The sequence below is a fragment of the Argopecten irradians genome, chromosome 10, assembly GCF_041381155.1.
Source record: "Argopecten irradians isolate NY chromosome 10, Ai_NY, whole genome shotgun sequence".
Taxonomy (NCBI): Eukaryota; Metazoa; Mollusca; class Bivalvia; order Pectinida; family Pectinidae; genus Argopecten; species Argopecten irradians.
In genome coordinates this window covers 3,578,736-3,600,599 of record NC_091143.1, presented here as the reverse complement: position 1 = coordinate 3,600,599, position 21,864 = coordinate 3,578,736, and the positions used below count along the sequence as shown (strand labels likewise).

General features: G+C 36.6%; 1 protein-coding gene across 2 annotated transcripts in view; it reads left to right on the top strand.

Moving 5' to 3' along the window:
• Window positions 1–21,864, top strand: part of LOC138332922 (ATP-dependent Clp protease ATP-binding subunit ClpX-like) — a 33,172-nt gene that overhangs the window by 3,005 nt on the left and 8,303 nt on the right. Inside the window, exons 2-10 of one of the 2 annotated variants that reach the window (XM_069280952.1) lie at window positions 5,633–5,791; window positions 6,004–6,113; window positions 6,975–7,167; window positions 7,368–7,532; window positions 8,210–8,374; window positions 12,607–12,848; window positions 13,271–13,546; window positions 16,113–16,205; window positions 16,549–16,578. In XM_069280952.1, coding sequence (XP_069137053.1) covers window positions 5,633–5,791; window positions 6,004–6,113; window positions 6,975–7,167; window positions 7,368–7,532; window positions 8,210–8,374; window positions 12,607–12,848; window positions 13,271–13,546; window positions 16,113–16,205; window positions 16,549–16,578 — 1,433 coding nt within the window. Of the gene's footprint in view, window positions 1–5,632; window positions 5,792–6,003; window positions 6,114–6,974; window positions 7,168–7,367; window positions 7,533–8,209; window positions 8,375–12,606; window positions 12,849–13,270; window positions 13,547–16,112; window positions 16,206–16,548; window positions 16,579–19,738; window positions 19,765–21,864 lie in introns of both variants that reach the window. The other variant, XM_069280951.1, reaches the window with a different exon arrangement.

Sequence of the window (21,864 nt, the reverse complement as noted above, 5' to 3'; positions counted from 1 at the left end):
CTCATACAGCTCTATTGATCCCCATTTGATTGACAATTAACCCCCTAGAACTGGTACAGTTCCTCGAGGCCAATGCCAATGGAGATGTCTTGTATTTTCTTTGGCTGTTACTTGACCTGACCCTGTCATTATACTGAGTTCAGGGTCGAGGTCACATCAGGTCACACTCATACCATTCCTCACAGTAGGGGTGGTCCAGTAACTGTTTGAGTAATCCAATACCAGTGGTAAACAGTGTACTATCCTGACCCTGGCTAGTCAGATACACACGTGCTTGTCCCGTTAGATGGTCTCACGCCCTAGCCTGTCATCAATGTCCCATTAGTGTATGAAATATATCCCCTCCCAACTGTTGACATAGGAGGTATCACTAGGAATTTAATTCTGTATACCTCGGCCGATCTCTCCACTCCCGAAACTATGTATCGCTACCATTTTATCCCATTTTGAAAACATAATGAATCCACCTTTGAGTTGGTGAACTTAACCCCATTTAACAATTGGAGAAACAGACACATTGAGCCTAATGTCTATCAGCATTCTAAATGTTACCCTATGTAAATGCACCTTGCATTAAGACAACCTATGTCTATAATACACCAGTAACCATTGTCGAACCCGACCTGACACTTTCCCTTGTTTATCTATACCCCCTAGAGTTTCCTTCCAATTTACCAACTCTCTCTTTGACGTTTAAATACTGGCTGGACCTCTCATTACTCATTAGTTTTCTAATTAATGTAACGCTCCTTTCTAGTTTCCTTAGAGTTACAATCTCCCCATACCAACACAATATGGTCTCATTGATATACTTTCAACGACAAAACCTAACAAAGTTTTATCAATATCCTTATTCCTAGTTTCTGATACCGTAGAGCAAAAACTTACTTCATTATAACAGTTTTGTGTTTTAACATGTAAATGAACGTCTATTGTTACAGGACTTGCTATTTCTAACAATAAAGGTTACAAAATACACATTGCCTTGAAACTGAATTTCACATATATATATAGTTCAAGTGACATATAATTAAATACTCACATTCCACATCCTCGGTCACAGGCACCATTCTGTAATAGCGCGTCCCCACTCCCGGGACCAGCGTCGAGGGGACGTCAGTTCCCAAATGTTGTGATCGTATATAGTTTTGATTTACAATCCCCACGACACCGGTCAGCAAACGAATCCCGAGAGTAGAGACACGCACACACGCTGAGCTGATTACAGACAGCTCAATCCCAAGTTCATAAGGATGTGGCGGAGCAATTTAATTACATGTCAACAAACACTTACATAAAGATAAATGGAGATTTATTCATATTAATTAACTAATCAATTAAACAGTGATACATATAAACGGTAACAAAGTAAGTAAAAGTAATACACAAAGATAAACGGTGACAGTATAAGTACACCCCTATAGGATTATATAGGACCTATTGATAACGGTATATCTACCCCCTCCTATACCTATAAACTTATACACTACACCCTCACCTCCCGGTAAACACTAGCAACAGCCCCACTTCCTAACTAACATGTACACACCCCCACGTGTCCTAACGTTTACGCACTAATGTACGTGTGCTGTTGTCAGCACTGTGTGGTAGCTGGTATCAGCTCCTGAGGTAGGAAAGGTATCTCTCCCTGAGTGTTGGCCAGTTATCCGGCCATGCAAGTCAGCCATTTTCGCTGTGCAGCCCTTTTTATACCCCAGCCCCCTGGTCCTATTTGCGACGTCGCACACCCATTCCGATTGGCCAGATCCATGGCATATGCGCAGTGAGCGCGCAACTCACCAATATCCTGTCGTCTCAAAGGTAAACACCAAGTTACCCTAGACTGCACAAGGATACATATGACAGCAGCCAACACACAACCGGAAGTATACGCGATATGTGTGTATAGCCCCATCCCACAGGTGTCACATTAAACAGATGAAAGGGACCACATCAACTATGGCACACACACTAAAATAATCAACATCATATGTAAGGCGAGTGACCTATATTCCCACATTGTATTGCAATAAAATTGAACAGGCTGGTACTTTTTACCTAATATGACTAAAGGCAAGGCCTTAAGGTACAGCCAGATGTTTCAGTAACCGCTAATAATGCAATATTAAAAAGTGCAATTTATGGAAATAATGGAGCCGAATTTTCTGATTATTTTTTATTTATATATTCACACTCTATCCTTGCACGTCCCAAATATTTGAGAAGAAAACCCCAATAGTGAAGGAAGAAATTTTATTTCCGTATCAGATATTCCATTTTTGTATCAGATATTCCAATTGTCATCATGCACCGTCCATCATAGTGCACCGTCCACAGTGCGCGGTGCGCCGTGTGTAAACTTTTCATTCAAACGACTTCTTAAATAACCAAAAGGCCCAGGGTACTGATATTTGGCCTGTAGCATGCTGGGACATAGGGCTACCAAGTTTGTTGAAATGAATGACCTTGACCTTCATTCAAGGTCACAGGGGTCAAAAAGGCTAAAATCTTTAAACAACTTCTTCTCAAGACCCAGAAGGCCCAGGATACTGATATTTGGCCTGTAGCATGCTGGGATGAAGGGCTACCAAGTTTGTTCAAATAAATGACCTTGAGTTTCATTCAAGGTCACAGGGGTCAAATAGGCTAAAAAATCCTTTAAACAACTTCTTGTGAATAACTAAGAGGCCTAGAGACCTGATATTGGGCCTGTAACATACCTGGATGAAGGGCTTTGAAGTTTTTCAAATGAATGACCTTGATCTTCATTCAAGGTCACAGGGGTCAAAAAGGCTAAAATCTTTAAACAAACTCTTTTCAATAACCAGTAGGCCCAGGGTACTGATATTTGGCATGTAGTATGCTAGGATGAAGGGCTACCAAATTTGTTCAAATGAATGACCTTGATCTTCATTCAAGGTCACAGGGGTCAAATAGTCTAAAAATCCTTTAAACAACTTCTTGTGAATAACTAAGAGGCCTAGAGACCTGATATTGGGCCTGTGACATGCTGGGATGAAGGGCTACCAAGTTAGTTCAAATGAATGACCTTTACCTTCATTCAAGGTCACAGTGGTCAAATAGGCTTAAATCTTTAAACAACTTCTTCTCAAGAACCAAAAGGCCCAGGATACTCATATTTGGCTTGCAGCATGTTTGGATGAAGGGCTACCAAGTTTGTTCAAATGAATGACCTTGACCTTCATTCAAAGTCACAGGGGTCAAATTGGCTAAAATATTTTAAACGAATAACTAGGAGGCCTAGAGACCTGATATTGGGCCTTTGACATGCTGGAATGAAGGGCTACCAAGTCTGTTCAAATGAATGACCTTGATCTTCATTGAAGGTCACAGGGGTCAAATATGCTAAAATCTTTAAATGACTACATTGTGTTGTGCTAATAGTCAGATGACTGTTAAGGCCCATGGGCCTCTTGTTGTATCAGATATTCCATTTTTGTTCAGCTGATTTTATTGAAAGGTGGCCATGCATGGTCTGAATCACTAGAATGCTTGCAAATAAAGAGCAATAGCACTGAGCTTCTGCCAGATGAAGATAACGCTTATCAGGTCATATGAGCATTTGAACCGCTCGATTGTATAATAAGCCTACTTCAAAGCATCATATTTTGTGTCGCCTGCAACGCAAGGGCGACACTAAGGTATCACTATGTTGTCGGCGTCGGGGAAACGGTTTCCGTGCGATAACTTTTTGTCCAATTTCAACCAAATTTGGTAAACTGCTTTATATCAATGAGATCTCGAATGAGTTCGAAAATGGTCAAAATCTGTCAATATTTGCAAGAGTTATGGGACTTTAAAATCGTCAAAAAAAGATAAATCCATGGTTTCCGCTCGATATCTTATATATTTATTGTCCAATTTCAACAAAATTTTTCAAGTTGCTTTATATCAATGAGATCTCAGATGAGATAAATAATGGTCGAAATCCGTCATTATCGTCAAAACAGATAAGTCCATGGTTTCCGCTCAATAACTTTAGTATTTATTGTCCAATTTCAACCAAATTTGGTATATTGCTTTATATCAATGAAATCTTAGATGGTTGCGATACTGGTCAATATAAGTCAATATTTGCAAGAGTTACGGGACTTAAAAAATGGTCAAAACACTGTTTCCGTCCGTCCGTCGTCCGTCTGTCCGTCAACATTTCCTTTAAATCGCTACTAGTCATAGAATTCTGCATGGATTGTAACCAAATATAGCCACAAACATCCTTGGGGGAAGGTGAACAGAATTTATATAAATTTTGGCTCTGACCCCCCGGGGGCAGGAGGGGCGGGGCCCAATAGGGGAAATAGAGGTAAATCCTTTAAATCGCTACTAGTCATAGAGTTCTACATGGATTGTAACCAAATTTGGCCACAAACATCCTAGGGGGAAGGGGAATTGTATAAATTTGGCTCTGATCCCCCCGGGGGCAGGAGGGATGGGGCCCGATGGGGAAAATAGAGGTAAATCCTTTAAATCGCTACTTGTCATAGAGTGTTGAATGGAATGTAACCAAATTTGGCCACAAACATCCTTGGGGGAAGGGGAACAGAACTTGTATAAATTTTGGCTCTGACCCCCCGGGGGCAGGAGGGGCGGGGCCCAATAGTGGAAATAGAGGTAAATCCTTAAAATCGCTACTAGTCCTAGAGTTCTGCATGGATTGTAACCAAATTTGGCCACAAACTTCCTTGGGGAAAGGGAAACAGAAAGTGTATAAATTTTGGCTCTGATCCCCCAGGGACAGGAAGGGCAGGGCCCAATAGGGGAAATAGAGGTAAATCCTATAAATCGCTACTAGTCATAGAGTTCTACATGGATTGTAACCAAATTTGGCCACAAACATCCTTGGGGGAAGGGGAACAGAACTTGTATAAATTTTGGCTCTGATCCCCCAGGGGCAGGAGGGGTGGGGCCCAATAGGGGATTTAGAGGTTAATATGTAAATTCCTTCAGAAAAGAAACAATGAACCTGTATTCAGAATATTACTTGGCATTACAAACCAGGTGAGCGATACAGGCCCTCTGGGCCTCTTGTTTTGTGATGCTGTGCAGGCGACACATCCACTTCTGTGGAATTCTTGTCTTATATTTTCATGTTTGTGTTACCTTAGAAGCACTTTGTGCCATTCGGGCCGGGCACAAAGGGCTGTGCCATTATAATATACTTGAGTTTGATGCCCATGTGCACAAATGCAATAAATACATATGCGAGTTGATGATTGTCTTTTTACTATGTCATAATCTCACTGAAACATATACTACCAGACACTAGATAACCCACACAATGTCATTATAAATAAATATATATATTATACTGACAAGCTAAAGAGCCGTCCCACAGCTTTATGCTGAACATTAAGCATAAGTAGAAATTACCACTTTTAGACTCATGCATACACCAATGATGTGCCTCGGTTATGCAGGGACAAATTCCAAAGCCTTCTTTACAGATGCATTTGCTCAACTCAAGGCCAAAAATGGGGCAAGTGAGACAAGTTAATTAATAAGTCACCTTTTATGATAATGGAATGTGACAGCAAGTATAATGCTAATACCCTTAAGGTCATTATTGTATAGATAGTCTGTGGTGTAGTGTTAATTTTGCATTTCTCTTCAGGCAAATTAGCCATCATAAACGTTGCTCAGGATGTACCGATGCGTAAGATTACAGTGGATACCTATAAATTCAAAGGAGACATTGGAGGAGGGAGGAGTCGGGATGGAGGTTTAGTGGATTGTCCAAAATGTGGGTCAACTTTAGAATATCTAGATGCAGGTAAGCTTCTTGTCATGTTCATTACACACAGATTAGACTAGTTATAGAAAGGTTAATCTTTTAAAGTATGTAAATAACATCTGAATAATTCTGATGTACAAATTAGTGGGTATACATGTAGGTTGAGTTAGGGTAATGATTTGTAGGACTGTTGTATCATATTATCTGCTAATATCCCAGTGTATATCAGAATGTTGGTTTCGTTATTTCAGATAGAACATTTGTTCGCTGTGTGTCAACATCATGTAACAGCATGTTTATAGACGGACCAGATCTACACGAACAGATCCCAGAAGACACAAAACCCCCTACACCACGCATGGTAAGTGTTGGGCTTATATAAGGTACATCACTAATCATTTTGTCCAGTATTTTTATAAGGATTAATAAATTAACATTTTACAATGGTGGGTAGTAAAATTTTGTACATGTGTATTGCAGATGTACAGCAGATTTTTAGCTCACGTGGCCCGAAGGTAAATCTTTAAAATTGCTACTAGTAATAGAGTTCTGCATGGATTTTAAACAAATTTGGCCAGAAATATTGTCTAGGGATAGGAAACAGAGTTTGTATAAATTTTGGGTCTAACCCCCTGGAGCAAGAAAAGTGGGGCCCAAATTAAGAGGTAAATTCCTTGATAAAAGAAATAATGAATCTGTATTTAGAACATTTCTTGCCATCACAAACCAGGAGAGCGATACAGGCCTTGTGGGCCTCTTGTTTAACTTAACTTTGAAAATAGCTTCTAATTAAAATTGTTACTCTATTACAATCATCTTATTATTGTGATTTTGGGGATATACGTGCAATATGTTGAATATTACAATGTATATTATTTCTTTGAATTCATTATTTTCAGAATTATTTTTGTGTATGATCCATTCAGCAATTATAGTGTAATGTATTTGAGATGTAGAATTACATGTAATATATAAATGTATTACAATGTAGATGTATTTGAGATGAATGTGTAATAATGTATTTGAAATGTAATTACTGTTACAATAATGTATTTGAGATGTAGTTACTGTAATAATGTATTTGAGATGTAGTTACTGTAATAAGATGTACAACATTCTGTATCCAAAGTTTAATTACCTCAACTTACTTACACAGGAGCAAACAGGTCTCGTGAAGTATATGTACAAATACATATTATTGTATTTATTTTCTTTTTTACAGATACATGAATTTTTAAATAAATATGTGACTGGACAGCACAGAGCTAAGAAAGTGTTAGCTACCCAAACTTATAATCACTACACAAGAATAAAGTACAGCCAGGCCCAGAAAGCTAAATCTGCTCCGGCACAGCCTTACATGGACTGTTACAACATTGATGCTCAAGGGTCACTGGGGAAATTAAATAGACCGGGTAAGTTGTGTAAGGGCTAGTTATCAGTTATGTAATTACTTCAATGCCATTAATAACTTCCGTTAATTATTATATATCCTGTTTTTCAATTTTATTTGTTGTCACTGAAAATCAAATTTATTATTGCTGCGTATGGAAAAGAACCACAATTTTGTGCTACCTATATGTTATTTTTGGTTATTTTTGGTGTTTTGGTTTAGATGCATTATTAGCTGTGTCGGGCTCGCCCCTACTTAACAGACAGTCACAGCCCCCTCCTACCAAGTCTATGACACAACTACAGCCGACTGTATTGGGCGACGACCAAGAGGAGACTGTACAGCTAGATAAGAGTAATATACTTCTACTAGGACCAACAGGAGTAGGTGAGTTAGATACATGTGTGATGTCACTACTAGGACCAACAGGAGTAGGTGAGTTAGATACATGTGTGGTGTCACTACTAGGACCAACAGGAGTAGGTGAGTTAGATACATGTGTGGTGTCACTACTAGGACCAACAGGAGTAGGTGAGTTAGATACATGTGTGGTGTCACTACTAGGACCAACAGGAGTAGGTGAGTTAGATACATGTGTGGTGTCACTACTAGGACCAACAGGAGTAGGTGAGTTAGATACATGTGTGGTGTCACTACTAGGACCAACAGGAGTAGGTGAGTTAGATACATGTGTGGTGTCACTACTAGGACCAACAGGAGTAGGTGAGTTAGATACATGTGTGGTGTCACAACTAGGACCAACAGGAGTAGGTGAGTTAGATACATGTGTGGTGTCACTACTAGGACCAACAGGAGTAGGTGAGTTAGATACATGTGTGGTGTCGCTACTAGGACCAACAGGAGTAGGTGAGTTAGATACATGTGTGGTTTGATATCAGATTCTTGACCAAACAAATAGGAAACAAAGAATTAATAAACCAAATAAATGGTCCTCGATGCGATAAATTAGCTACGCCCTCGCCCCCTATAAATCTTACTGACCCTCTATGCCTTTATAGGGGGTCAGTAACTGACTATATAACTAATAATGTTACTGTTGCCAGGTAAGACCTTACTGAGTTCCAAGTTAGCCGAGTTTCTAGGAGTGCCATTTGCAGTAGGAGACTGTACAACTCTAACATCTGCTGGTTACGTGGGGGAGGACGTGGAAGGAGTTTTATCTAGGCTTCTCCTTAATGCCAACAACGATGTGGAGAAATGTGAAACAGGTACTGTATCTATTTGTTGTAATACAGTGTATACTGTATAATAGGAAATGTTTGTGGGTACTTTGTTTTGTGGTTTGGAGATTTGATCTCATTCTATGGATAGAAATATCAGTGGTTAGCCAGTGGAGCAGTTAGGTGATAATGTTAATTATATAACAAAATTCATTGTTTTTATATTTAAATTAGTGGTTTCACAACAATTAGGATAACAACGAAAGTTTCTGCACAGGGAACAATAAGTACATGACTCCACATTCTACCGCTAGCCCTTCATCTTTGAGTTGCAAGTTCAAAACTCATGTAGCAAAGTTGTCAGTGTACTTATTGTAGGTTAGAGGTTTCCTTTTTCCTTACTATAGTATTATAAGGCAGGTATTATATTCCTGGACGAGATAGACAATGATGTGTATATTGTATAAACTTTCAGGTATTATATTCCTGGACGAGATAGACAATGATGTGTATATTGTATAAACTTTCAGGTATTATATTCCTGGACGAGATAGACAATGATGTGTATATTGTATAAACTTTCAGGTATTATATTCCCGGACGAGATAGACAATGATGTGTATATTGTATAAACTTTCAGGTATTATATTCCAGGACGAGATAGACAATGATGTGTATATTGTATAAACTTTCAGGTATTATATTCCTGGACGAGATAGACATTGATGTGTATATTGTATAAACTTTCAGGTATTATATTCCTGGACGAGATAGACAATGATGTGTATATTGTATAAACTTTCAGGTATTATATTCCTGGACGAGATAGACAATGATGTGTATATTGTATAAACTTTCAGGTATTATATTCCTGGACGAGATAGACAATGATGTGTATATTTTATAAACTTTCTGGTATTATATTCCTGGACGAGATAGACAATGATGTGTATATTGTATAAACTTTCAGGTATTATATTCCTGGACGAGATAGACAATGATGTGTATATTGTATAAACTTTCAGGTATTATATTCCAGGACGAGATAGACAATGATGTGTATATTGTATAAACTTTCAGGTATTATATTCCTGGACGAGATAGACATTGATGTGTATATTGTATAAACTTTCAGGTATTATATTCCTGGACGAGATAGACAATGATGTGTATATTGTATAAACTTTCAGGTATTATATTCCTGGACGAGATAGACAATGATGTGTGTATATATTGTATAAACTTTCAGGTATTATATTCCTGGACGAGATAGACAATGATGTGTATATTGTATAAAACTTTCAGGTATTATATTCCTGGACGAGATAGACAATGATGTGTGTATATTGTATAAACTTTCAGGTATTATATTCCTGGACGAGATAGACAATGATGTGTATATTGTATAAACTTTCAGGTATTATATTCCTGGACGAGATAGACAATGATGTGTATATTGTATAAACTTTCAGGTATTATATTCCTGGACGAGATAGACAATGATGTGTGTATATATTGTATAAACTTTCAGGTATTATATTCCTGGACGAGATAGACAATGATGTGTGTATATATTGTATAAACTTTCAGGTATTATATTCCTGGACGAGATAGACAATGATGTGTGTATATATTGTATAAACTTTCAGGTATTATATTCCTGGACGAGATAGACAATGATGTGTGTATATATTGTATAAACTTTCAGGTATTATATTCCTGGACGAGATAGACAATGATGTGTATATTGTATAAACTTTCAGGTATTATATTCCTGGACGAGATAGACAATGATGTGTATATTGTATAAACTTTCAGGTATTATATTCCTGGACGAGATAGACAATGATGTGTATATTGTATAAACTTTCAGGTATTATATTCCTGGACGAGATAGACAATGATGTGTGTATATTGTATATAAACTTTCAGGTATTATATTCCTGGACGAGATAGACAATGATGTGTGTATATATTGTATAAACTTTCAGGTATTATATTCCTGGACGAGATAGACAATGATGTGTATATTGTATAAACTTTCAGGTATTATATTCCTGGACGAGATAGACAATGATGTGTGTATATATTGTATAAACTTTCAGGTATTATATTCCTGGACGAGATAGACAATGATGTGTGTATATATTGTATAAACTTTCAGGTATTATATTCCTGGACGAGATAGACAATGATGTGTATATTGTATAAACTTTCAGGTATTATATTCCTGGACGAGATAGACAATGATGTGTATATTGTATAAACTTTCAGGTATTATATTCCTGGACGAGATAGACAATGATGTGTATATTGTATAAACTTTCAGGTATTATATTCCTGGACGAGATAGACAATGATGTGTATATTGTATAAACTTTCAGGTATTATATTCCTGGACGAGATAGACAATGATGTGTATATTTGTATAAACTTTCAGGTATTATATTCCGGACGAGATAGACAATGATGTGTATATATTATAAACTTTCAGGTATTATATCCTGGACGAGATAACATGATGTGTTATTGTATAAACTTTCAGGTATTATATTCCTGGACGAGATAGACAATGATGTATATATTGTATAAACTTTCAGGTATTATATTCCTGGACGAGATAGACAATGATGTGTATATTGTATAAACTTTCAGGTATTATATTCCTGGACGAGATAGACAATGATGTGTATATTGTATAAACTTTCAGGTATTATATTCCTGGACGAGATAGACAATGATGTGTATATTGTATAAACTTTCAGGTATTATATTCCTGGACGAGATAGACAATGATGTGTATATTGTAAAACTTTCAGGTATTATATTCCTGGACGAGATAGACAATGATGTGTATATATTGTATAAACTTTCAGGTATTATATTCCTGGACGAGATAGACAATGATGTGTATATTGTATATAAACTTTCAGGTATTATATTCCTGGACGAGATAGACAATGATGTGTATATTGTATAAACTATTATATTCTGGCAGGTGATTATATGTATAACTGGACGAGATAGACAATGATGTGTATATTGTATAAACTTTCAGGTATTATATTCCTGGACGAGATAGACAATGATGTGTATATTGTATAAACTTTCAGGTATTATATTCCTGGACGAGATAGACAATGATGTGTATATTGTATAAACTTTCAGGTATTATATTCCTGGACGAGATAGACAATGATGTGTATATTGTATAAACTTTCAGGTATTATATTCCTGGACGAGATAGACAATGATGTGTATATTGTATAAACTTTCAGGTATTATATTCCTGGACGAGATAGACAATGATGTGTATATTGTATAAACTTTCAGGTATTATATTCCTGGACGAGATAGACAATGATGTGTATATTGTATAAACTTTCAGGTATTATATTCCTGGACGAGATAGACAATGATGTGTATATTGTATAAACTTTCAGGTATTATATTCCTGGACGAGATAGACAATGATGTGTATATTGTATAAACTTTCAGGTATTATATTCCTGGACGAGATAGACAATATGTGTGTGTATATTGTATAAACTTTCAGGTATTATATTCCTGGACGAGATAGACAATGATGTGTATATTGTATAAACTTTCAGGTATTATATTCCTGGACGAGATAGACAATGATGTGTATATTGTATAAACTTTCAGGTATTATATTCCTGGACGAGATAGACAATGATGTGTGTATATATTGTATAAACTTTCAGGTATTATATTCCTGGACGAGATAGACAATGATGTGTATATTGTATAAACTTTCAGGTATTATATTCCTGGACGAGATAGACAATGATGTGTGTATGTAAAACTTTCAGGTATTATATTCCTGGACGAGATAGACAATGAGTGTATATTGTATAAACTTTCAGGTATTATATTCCTGGACGAGATAGACAATGATGTGTATATTGTATAAACTTTCAGGTATTATATTCCTGGACGAGATAGACAATGATGTGTATATTGTATAAACTTTCAGGTATTATATTCCTGGACGAGATAGACAATGATGTGTATATTGTATAAACTTTCAGGTATTATATTCCTGGACGAGATAGACAATGATGTGTATATTGTATAAACTTTCAGGTATTATATTCCTGGACGAGATAGACAATGATGTGTGTATATATTGTATAAACTTTCAGGTATTATATTCCTGGACGAGATAGACAATGATGTGTATATTGTATAAACTTTCAGGTATTATATTCCTGGACGAGATAGACAATGATGTGTGTATATATTGTATAAACTTTCAGGTATTATATTCCTGGACGAGATAGACAAGATTAAGGTACCTAAGTACAACATTGGACGAGATGTGGGAGGGGAAGGAGTACAGCAGGCCTTCCTTAAAACGTTAGAGGGAACCACTACAACCGTGTCACTGAAAAACAAGAAAAATGAACTCATACAAATTAACACTAGAAACATCCTCTTCATTGCTTCTGGGGCATTCATGGGATTAGACAAAATAATACAAGCTCGGATATCTGAAAAGGTAAAGACTATAGATTTATATCCAATTCCTGCTATATCAAATGCTCTTTCATGTATCATTTCCAAGATTCACAATTTAACAAAGGAATTTGTTTTTAATATAATCATAGGTTTTTGTCCATATAAATAATGTACCAGAATAGTCAATGTTTCTAATATTGCCTCTTAAATGATAATTCTTTTTGTATGATAGATTGTAAATGTTATATATACTGATTCTCAGTGTGTTTTACTCAAAAATTTTCAACTCTCACTGCACTGTCTAGTATGTTATATATAGATATTATAATTATGTAAGCATTTGATAGAAGTTCAGATATCTGCAAGTAAATATACATAATTATTTAAATACATACATTGCATACATATATATGTAATATGTTATGTGTTAAAGTCTTAATGATGGTGTTACTTTTTTATCAGGATTTTGGATTTGGAGCTCGCTTTAATCAGAAAGAGGAAGATAAAGAACATGAAAACAATGAAGGACTCGACGAGGAGAGTGCTCAACTTGACGGCATCTTAGAAAAGGTGGAAGCTGTGGACTTAATGAAGTTTGGAATGATTCCAGAATTATGTGGACGTATTCCTATATTAGTGTCACTTCATTCTCTAGGTGTGAATAGTCTTGTTAAAATTCTCACAGAGCCAGTGGACGCACCAGTACGACAATACAGGAAAATATTTGCAGAGAGTGATGTAAGTGAAACAAAAGCTTCTCTAAAGTCACTCTATTTTTGATATAGAAATATTTTGTGTTGTGTGTAGGCAAAACGGATATATACTATTCAGTATTGTGTGTTCACACATAAATTTTCATTCAATAATCCATCTTCCATTTAACTTATTAAACTCAAACTCAAACACACTTGGTCTAAAGGTCAAGGTCACTGCTGTTGAAAAAATAAGAAATTTATTTCCATGTGATAACTACTTACCATGAGCTGCAGATCAAGCTTAAACTTCACACCGATCCTCGAGCTCCTATCAAAATGTTTTGTTAGGGATAGATATTGGCATTAAAAATCATGGGAATGGAAAATCTGTTTCCAGTTGAATTGCATACTATCTACTCCAATAGTGGAATTATTAAGTTCCCCCAACAGAGTGAGGAACTTATTGTGTTTGCTCCTTTTCTTCTTCTTCTTCTTCTGGTTTTTCTTTTTCCGTTGGACTTCGTTTGAAAATTTTCTCAAAAACTTTAAGTCGGATTGCCATGAAATTTTGCAAGGCCATTTCTGGTCAGCTACAAGTGTGTCGAACGTTTTCATTTTTTCCGACAAGCATCTAAGATGGCTGCTACGTATATACAGCCTTTCATTTTTCAAAAAAGAACTGCATATAGATATTTAACTACTGGTCCTATTTGTCTGGAATCGGTTTCAATATGTAGTTTAAATCAGATTCTGATTTTTAAATTGAAAACTACCTTAATTATGAGTAAACGAAAACAAATTTTGTGTGTTTCAAATTTTCTAAAAATCAGTAAGAGTTATTTCCCTTTTTTCACTGGTCGGAAAGGATCCGTTTTATTTTTGTTGTATTTTTTAAGTTGTATATCATAAAGTGACATAAAACTAATTTGAGGTCATTTTTTTGGGGCAACTTTTGCAGACCAGGAGTCAAGATGGTTGCTACGGCATGCAATTGGTCAAAATTTAATAAAAAGGAACATGGTTGAGAACACAAATCTAATACAATTATAGATATTGCTGTGCCTAATATATTAACTTTAAATGAAGTGACTTTTCTAAAGGCATTTTTCTTCTGCAAAATAAAATTTATTTACCGGTAAAACAATGTCACATCATCATTCAGGGGAGGTCACTCTTGTCAAAATAGATCTATAGGCTTTGTGGAGATAGGGAGAACTTTATGTGACAGCACCTGTCACAGTTATTTATGTGAGATAGGGAGAACTGTATGTGACAGCACCTGTCACAGTTATTTATGTGAGATAGGGAGAACTGTATGTGACAGCACCTGTCACAGTTATTTATGTGAGATAGGGAGAACTTTATGTGACAGCACCTGTCACAGTTATTTATGTGAGATAGGGAGAACTTTATGTGACAGCACCTGTCACAGTTATTTATGTGAGATAGGGAGAACTTTATGTGACAGCACCTGTCACAGTTATTTATGTGAGATAGGGAGAACTTTATGTGACAGCACTTGTCACATTTATTTATGTGAGATAGGGAGAACTTTATGTGACAGCACCTGTCACAGTTTTTTATGTGAGATAGGGAGAACTTTATGTGACAGCACCTGTCACAGTTTTTTTATGTGAGATAGGGAGAACTTTATGTGACAGCACCTGTCACAGTTTTTTATGTGAGATAGGGAGAACTTTATGTGACAGCACCTGTCACAGTTATTTATGTGAGATAGGGAGAACTTTATGTGACAGCACCTGTCACAGTTATTTATGTGAGATAGGGAGAACTGTATGTGACAGCACCTGTCGCAGTTATTTATGTGAGATAGGGAGAACTTTATGTGACAGCACCTGTCACAGTTATTTATGTGAGATAGGGAGAACTTTATGTGACAGCACCTGTCACAGTTATTTATGTGAGATAGGGAGAACTTTATGTGACAGCACCTGTCACAGTTATTTATGTGAGATAGGGAGAACTTTATGTGACAGCACCTGTCACAGTTATTTATGTGAGATAGGGAGAACTTTATGTGACAGCACCTGTCACAGTTATTTGTGAGATAGGGAGAACTTTATGTGACAGCACCTGTCACAGTTATTTATGTGAGATAGGGAGAACTGTATGTGACAGCACCTGTCACAGTTATTTATGTGAGATAGGGAGAACTTTATGTGACAGCACCTGTCACAGTTATTTATGTGAGATAGGGAGAACTTTATGTGACAGCACCTGTCACAGTTATTTATGTGAGATAGGGAGAACTTTATGTGACAGCACCTGTCACAGTTATTTATGTGAGATAGGGAGAACTTTATGTGACAGCACCTGTCACAGTTATTTATGTTATGTGCTTATGTGAAAGGTGAAGAATGTGAGTTATGGAGTTGTAATTTTCTATGAAAACAGTAAATGTTTTGTCTTTAATAGTAGGTCTGTCTAATTCATTTCAAGGTCCACATTGTCTAACAAGTCTTTGTCCAAGGTAATATATGTAGAGTGGAACCCTTCTTATATTGTAAGCTTATTAAGGGATGAAAATAATACTCATACAAAATGGGTATACACAGATATATGTATTCAATTAATCTTTTTGTTTTCAGACTGAAATAGAGTTTGAAGAGGGAGCTCTCCGAGCAGTGGCAGAAATAGCAATGAAAAAGAAAACTGGTGCTCGTGGCCTCAGGGCAGTTCTGGTAAGACGTTTTTCACTTAAAATTTAATTCAAGAGATTAATGGGGGTTTTTTTTTTTTACATCCTCAGAAAAAGTATTTGAAACAAAATGATCTAGTTTGCTTCATTTATTTGTTTTTATTGACAAGGCGATGACAAAAATATTATTTGCTCAAAACTTTATGAATAATATGCTTGTATTCGGATACAAAATCTACCCATATGTCAATTTTCATTTCATATTATATTTATAACATCGCCATATGTTCAATCACTTTCTCTTTATACACATGACAGGACAATCTATTACTTAAGGCCATGAATGATGTACCGGGCTGTAATCTTTCTCTTTATACACATGACAGGACAATCTATTACTTACGGCCATGTACAATGTACCGGGCTGTAATCTTTCTCTTTATACACATTACAGGACAATCTATTACTAACGGCCATGTACAATGTACCGGGCTGTAATCTTTCTCTTTATACACATTACAGGACAATCTATTACTAACAGCCATGTACAATGTACCGGGCTCTAATCTTTCTCTTTATACACATTACAGGACAAACTATTACTAACAGCCATGTACAATGTACTGGGCTCTAATCTTTCTCTTTATACACATTACAGGACAATCTATTACTAACAGCCATGTATGATGTACCGGGCTGTAAACTTTCTCTTTATACACATTACAGGACAATCTATTACTAACGGCCATGTACAATGTACTGGGCTGTAATCTTTATACACATGACAGGACAATCTATTACTAACAGCCATGTACAATGTACCGGGCTGTAATCTTTCTCTTTATACACATTACAGGACAATCTATTACTAACAGCCATGTACAATGTACCGGGCTGTAATCTTTCTCTTTATACACATTACAGGACAATCTATTACTAACAGCCATGTACAATGTACCGGGCTGTAATCTTTCTCTTTATACACATGACAGGACAATCTATTACTAACAGCCATGTACAATGTACCGGGCTGTAATCTTTCTCTTTATACACATTACAGGACAATCTATTACTAACGGCCATGTACAATGTACTGGGCTGTAATCTTTCTCTTTATACACATTACAGGACAATCTATTACTAACAGCCATGTACAATGTACCGGGCTGTAATCTTTCTCTTTATACACATTACAGGACAATCTATTACTAACGGCCATGTACAATGTACCGGGCTGTAATCTTTCTCTTTATACACATTACAGGACAATCTATTACTAACAGCCATGTACAATGTACCGGGCTGTAATCTTTCTCTTTATACACATTACAGGACAATCTATTACTAACGGCCATGTACAATGTACCGGGCTGTAATCTTTCTCTTTATACACATGACAGGACAATCTATTACTAACAGCCATGTACAATGTACCGGGCTGTAATCTTTCTCTTATACACATGACAGGACAATCTATTACTAACAGCCATGTACAATGTACCGGGCTGTAATCTTTCTCTTTATACACATGACAGGACAATCTATTACTAACGGCCATGTACAATGTACCGGGCTGTAATCTTTCTCTTATACACATGACAGGACAATCTTATTACTACGGCCATGTACAATGTACCGGGCTGTAATCTTTCTCTTTATACACATTACAGGACAATCTATTACTAACGGCCATGTACAATGTACCGGGCTGTAATCTTTCTCTTTATACACATGACAGGACAATCTATTACTTACGGCCATGTACAATGTACCGGGCTGTAATCTTTCTCTTTATACACATTACAGGACAATCTATTACTAACAGCCATGTACAATGTACTGGGCTGTAATCTTTCTCTTTATACACATTACAGGACAATCTATTACTAACGGCCATGTACAATGTACCGGGCTGTAATCTTTCTCTTTATACACATTACAGGACAATCTATTACTAACGGCCATGTACAATGTACCGGGCTGTAATCTTTCTCTTTATACACATGACAGGACAATCTATTACTAACGGCCATGTACAATGTACCGGGCTGTAATCTTTCTCTTTATACACATTACAGGACAATCTATTACTAACGGCCATGTACAATGTACCGGGCTGTAATCTTTCTCTTTATACACATTACAGGACAATCTATTACTAACAGCCATGTACAATGTACCGGGCTGTAATCTTTCTCTTTATACACATTACAGGACAATCTATTACTAACGGCCATGTACAATGTACTGGGCTGTAATCTTTCTCTTTATACACATGACAGGACAATCTTATTACTAACGGCCATGTACAATGTACCGGGCTGTAATCTTTCTCTTTATACACATTACAGGACAATCTATTACTTACGGCCATGTACAATGTACTGGTCTGTAATCTTTCTCTTTATACACATGACAGGACAATCTATTACTAACAGCCATGTACAATGTACCGGGCTGTAATCTTTCTCTTTATACACATTACAGGACAATCTATTACTTACGGCCATGTACAATGTACCGGGCTGTAATCTTTCTCTTTATACACATGACAGGACAATCTATTACTAACAGCCATGTACAATGTACCGGGCTGTAATCTTTCTCTTTATACACATGACAGGACAATTCTATTACTAACAGCCATGTACAATGTACCGGGCTGTAATCTTTCTCTTTATACACATTACAGGACAATCTATTACTAACAGGCCATGTACAATGTACCGGGCTGTAATCTTTCTCTTTATACACATTACAGGACAATCTATTACTAACAGCCATGTACAATGTACCGGGCTGTAATCTTTCTCTTTATACACATGACAGGACAATCTATTACTAACGGCCATGTACAATGTACTGGCTGTAATCTTTCTCTTTATACACATGACAGGACAATCTATTACTAACGGCCATGTACAATGTACCGGGCTGTAATCTTTCTCTTTATACACATGACAGGACAATCTATTACTAACGGCCATGTACAATGTACTGGGCTGTAATCTTTCTCTTTATACACATTACAGGACAATCTATTACTAACAGCCATGTACAATGTACCGGGCTGTAATCTTTCTCTTTATACACATGACAGGACAATCTATTACTAACAGCCATGTACAATGTACCGGGCTGTAATCTTTCTCTTTATACACATTACAGGACAATCTATTACTAACGGCCATGTACAATGTACCGGGCTGTAATCTTTCTCTTTATACACATTACAGGACAATCTATTACTTACGGCCATGTACAATGTACTGGGCTGTAATCTTTCTCTTTATACACATGACAGGACAATCTATTACTAACAGCCATGTACAATGTACCGGGCTGTAATCTTTCTCTTTATACACATGACAGGACAATCTATTACTAACGGCCATGTACAATGTACTGGTCTGTAATCTTTCTCTTTATACACATTACAGGACAATCTATTACTAACAGCCATGTACAATGTACCTGGCTGTAATCTTTCTCTTTATACACATGACAGGACAATCTATTACTAACGGCCATGTACAATGTACTGGGCTGTAATCTTTCTCTTTATACACATTACAGGACAATCTATTACTTACGGCCATGTACAATGTACCGGGCTGTAATCTTTCTCTTTATACACATGACAGGACAATCTATTACTAACAGCCATGTACAATGTACCGGGCTGTAATCTTTCTCTTTATACACATGACAGGACAATCTATTACTTACGGCCATGTACAATGTACTGGTCTGTAATCTTTCTCTTTATACACATTACAGGACAATCTATTACTAACAGCCATGTACAATGTACCGGGCTGTAATCTTTCTCTTTATACACATTACAGGACAATCTATTACTAACGGCCATGTACAATGTACCGGGCTGTAATCTTTCTCTTTATACACATGACAGGACAATCTATTACTAACAGCCATGTACAATGTACCGGGCTGTAATCTTTCTCTTTATACACATTACAGGACAATCTATTACTAACGGCCATGTACAATGTACTGGGCTGTAATCTTTCTCTTTATACACATGACAGGACAATCTATTACTAACAGCCATGTACAATGTACCGGGCTGTAATCTTTCTCTTTATACACATTACAGGACAATCTATTACTAACAGCCATGTACAATGTACTGGGCTGTAATCTTTCTCTTTATACACATTACAGGACAATCTATTACTAACAGCCATGTACAATGTACCGGGCTGTAATCTTTCTCTTTATACACATGACAGGACAATCTATTACTAACAGCCATGTACAATGTACCGGGCTGTAATCTTTCTCTTTATACACATTACAGGACAATCTATTACTAACGGCCATGTACAATGTACTGGGCTGTAATCTTTCTCTTTATACACATGACAGGACAATCTATTACTAACGGCCATGTACAATGTACCGGGCTGTAATCTTTCTCTTTATACACATTACAGGACAATCTATTACTAACGGCCATGTACAATGTACTGGGCTGTAATCTTTCTCTTTATACACATTACAGGACAATCTATTACTAACAGCCATGTACAATGTACCGGGCTGTAATCTTTCTCTTTATACACATTACAGGACAATCTATTACTAACGGCCATGTACAATGTACCGGGCTGTAATCTTTCTCTTTATACACATTACAGGACAATCTATTACTAACGGCCATGTACAATGTACTGGGCTGTAATCTTTCTCTTTATACACATTACAGGACAATCTATTACTAACGGCCATGTACAATGTACTGGGCTGTAATCTTTCTCTTTATACACATTACAGGACAATCTATTACTAACAGCCATGTACAATGTACCGGGCTGTAATCTTTCTCTTTATACACATGACAGGACAATCTATTACTAACAGCCATGTACAATGTACCGGGCTGTAATCTTTCTCTTTATACACATTACAGGACAATCTATTACTAACGGCCATGTACAATGTACCGGGCTGTAATCTTTCTCTTTATACACATTACAGGACAATCTATTACTAACGGCCATGTACAATGTACCGGGCTGTAATCTTTCTCTTTATACACATTACAGGACAATCTATTACTAACGGCCATGTACAATGTACTGGGCTGTAATCTTTCTCTTTATACACATTACAGGACAATCTATTACTAACGGCCATGTACAATGTACCGGGCTGTAATCTTTCTCTTTATACACATTACAGGACAATCTATTACTAACGGCCATGTACAATGTACTGGGCTGTAATCTTTCTCTTTATACACATGACAGGACAATCTATTACTAACGGCCATGTACAATGTACCGGGCTGTAATCTTTATACACATTACAGGACAATCTATTACTAACGGCCATGTACAATGTACCGGGCTGTAATCTTTCTCTTTATACACATTACAGGACAATCTATTACTAACGGCCATGTACAATGTACCGGGCTGTAATCTTTCTCTTTATACACATTACAGGACAATCTATTACTAACAGCCATGTACAATGTACCGGGCTGTAATCTTTCTCTTTATACACATTACAGGACAATCTATTACTAACGGCCATGTACAATGTACTGGGCTGTAATCTTTCTCTTTATACACATGACAGGACAATCTATTACTAACGGCCATGTACAATGTACCGGGCTGTAATCTTTTCTCTTTATACACATTACAGGACAATCTATTACTAACAGCCAT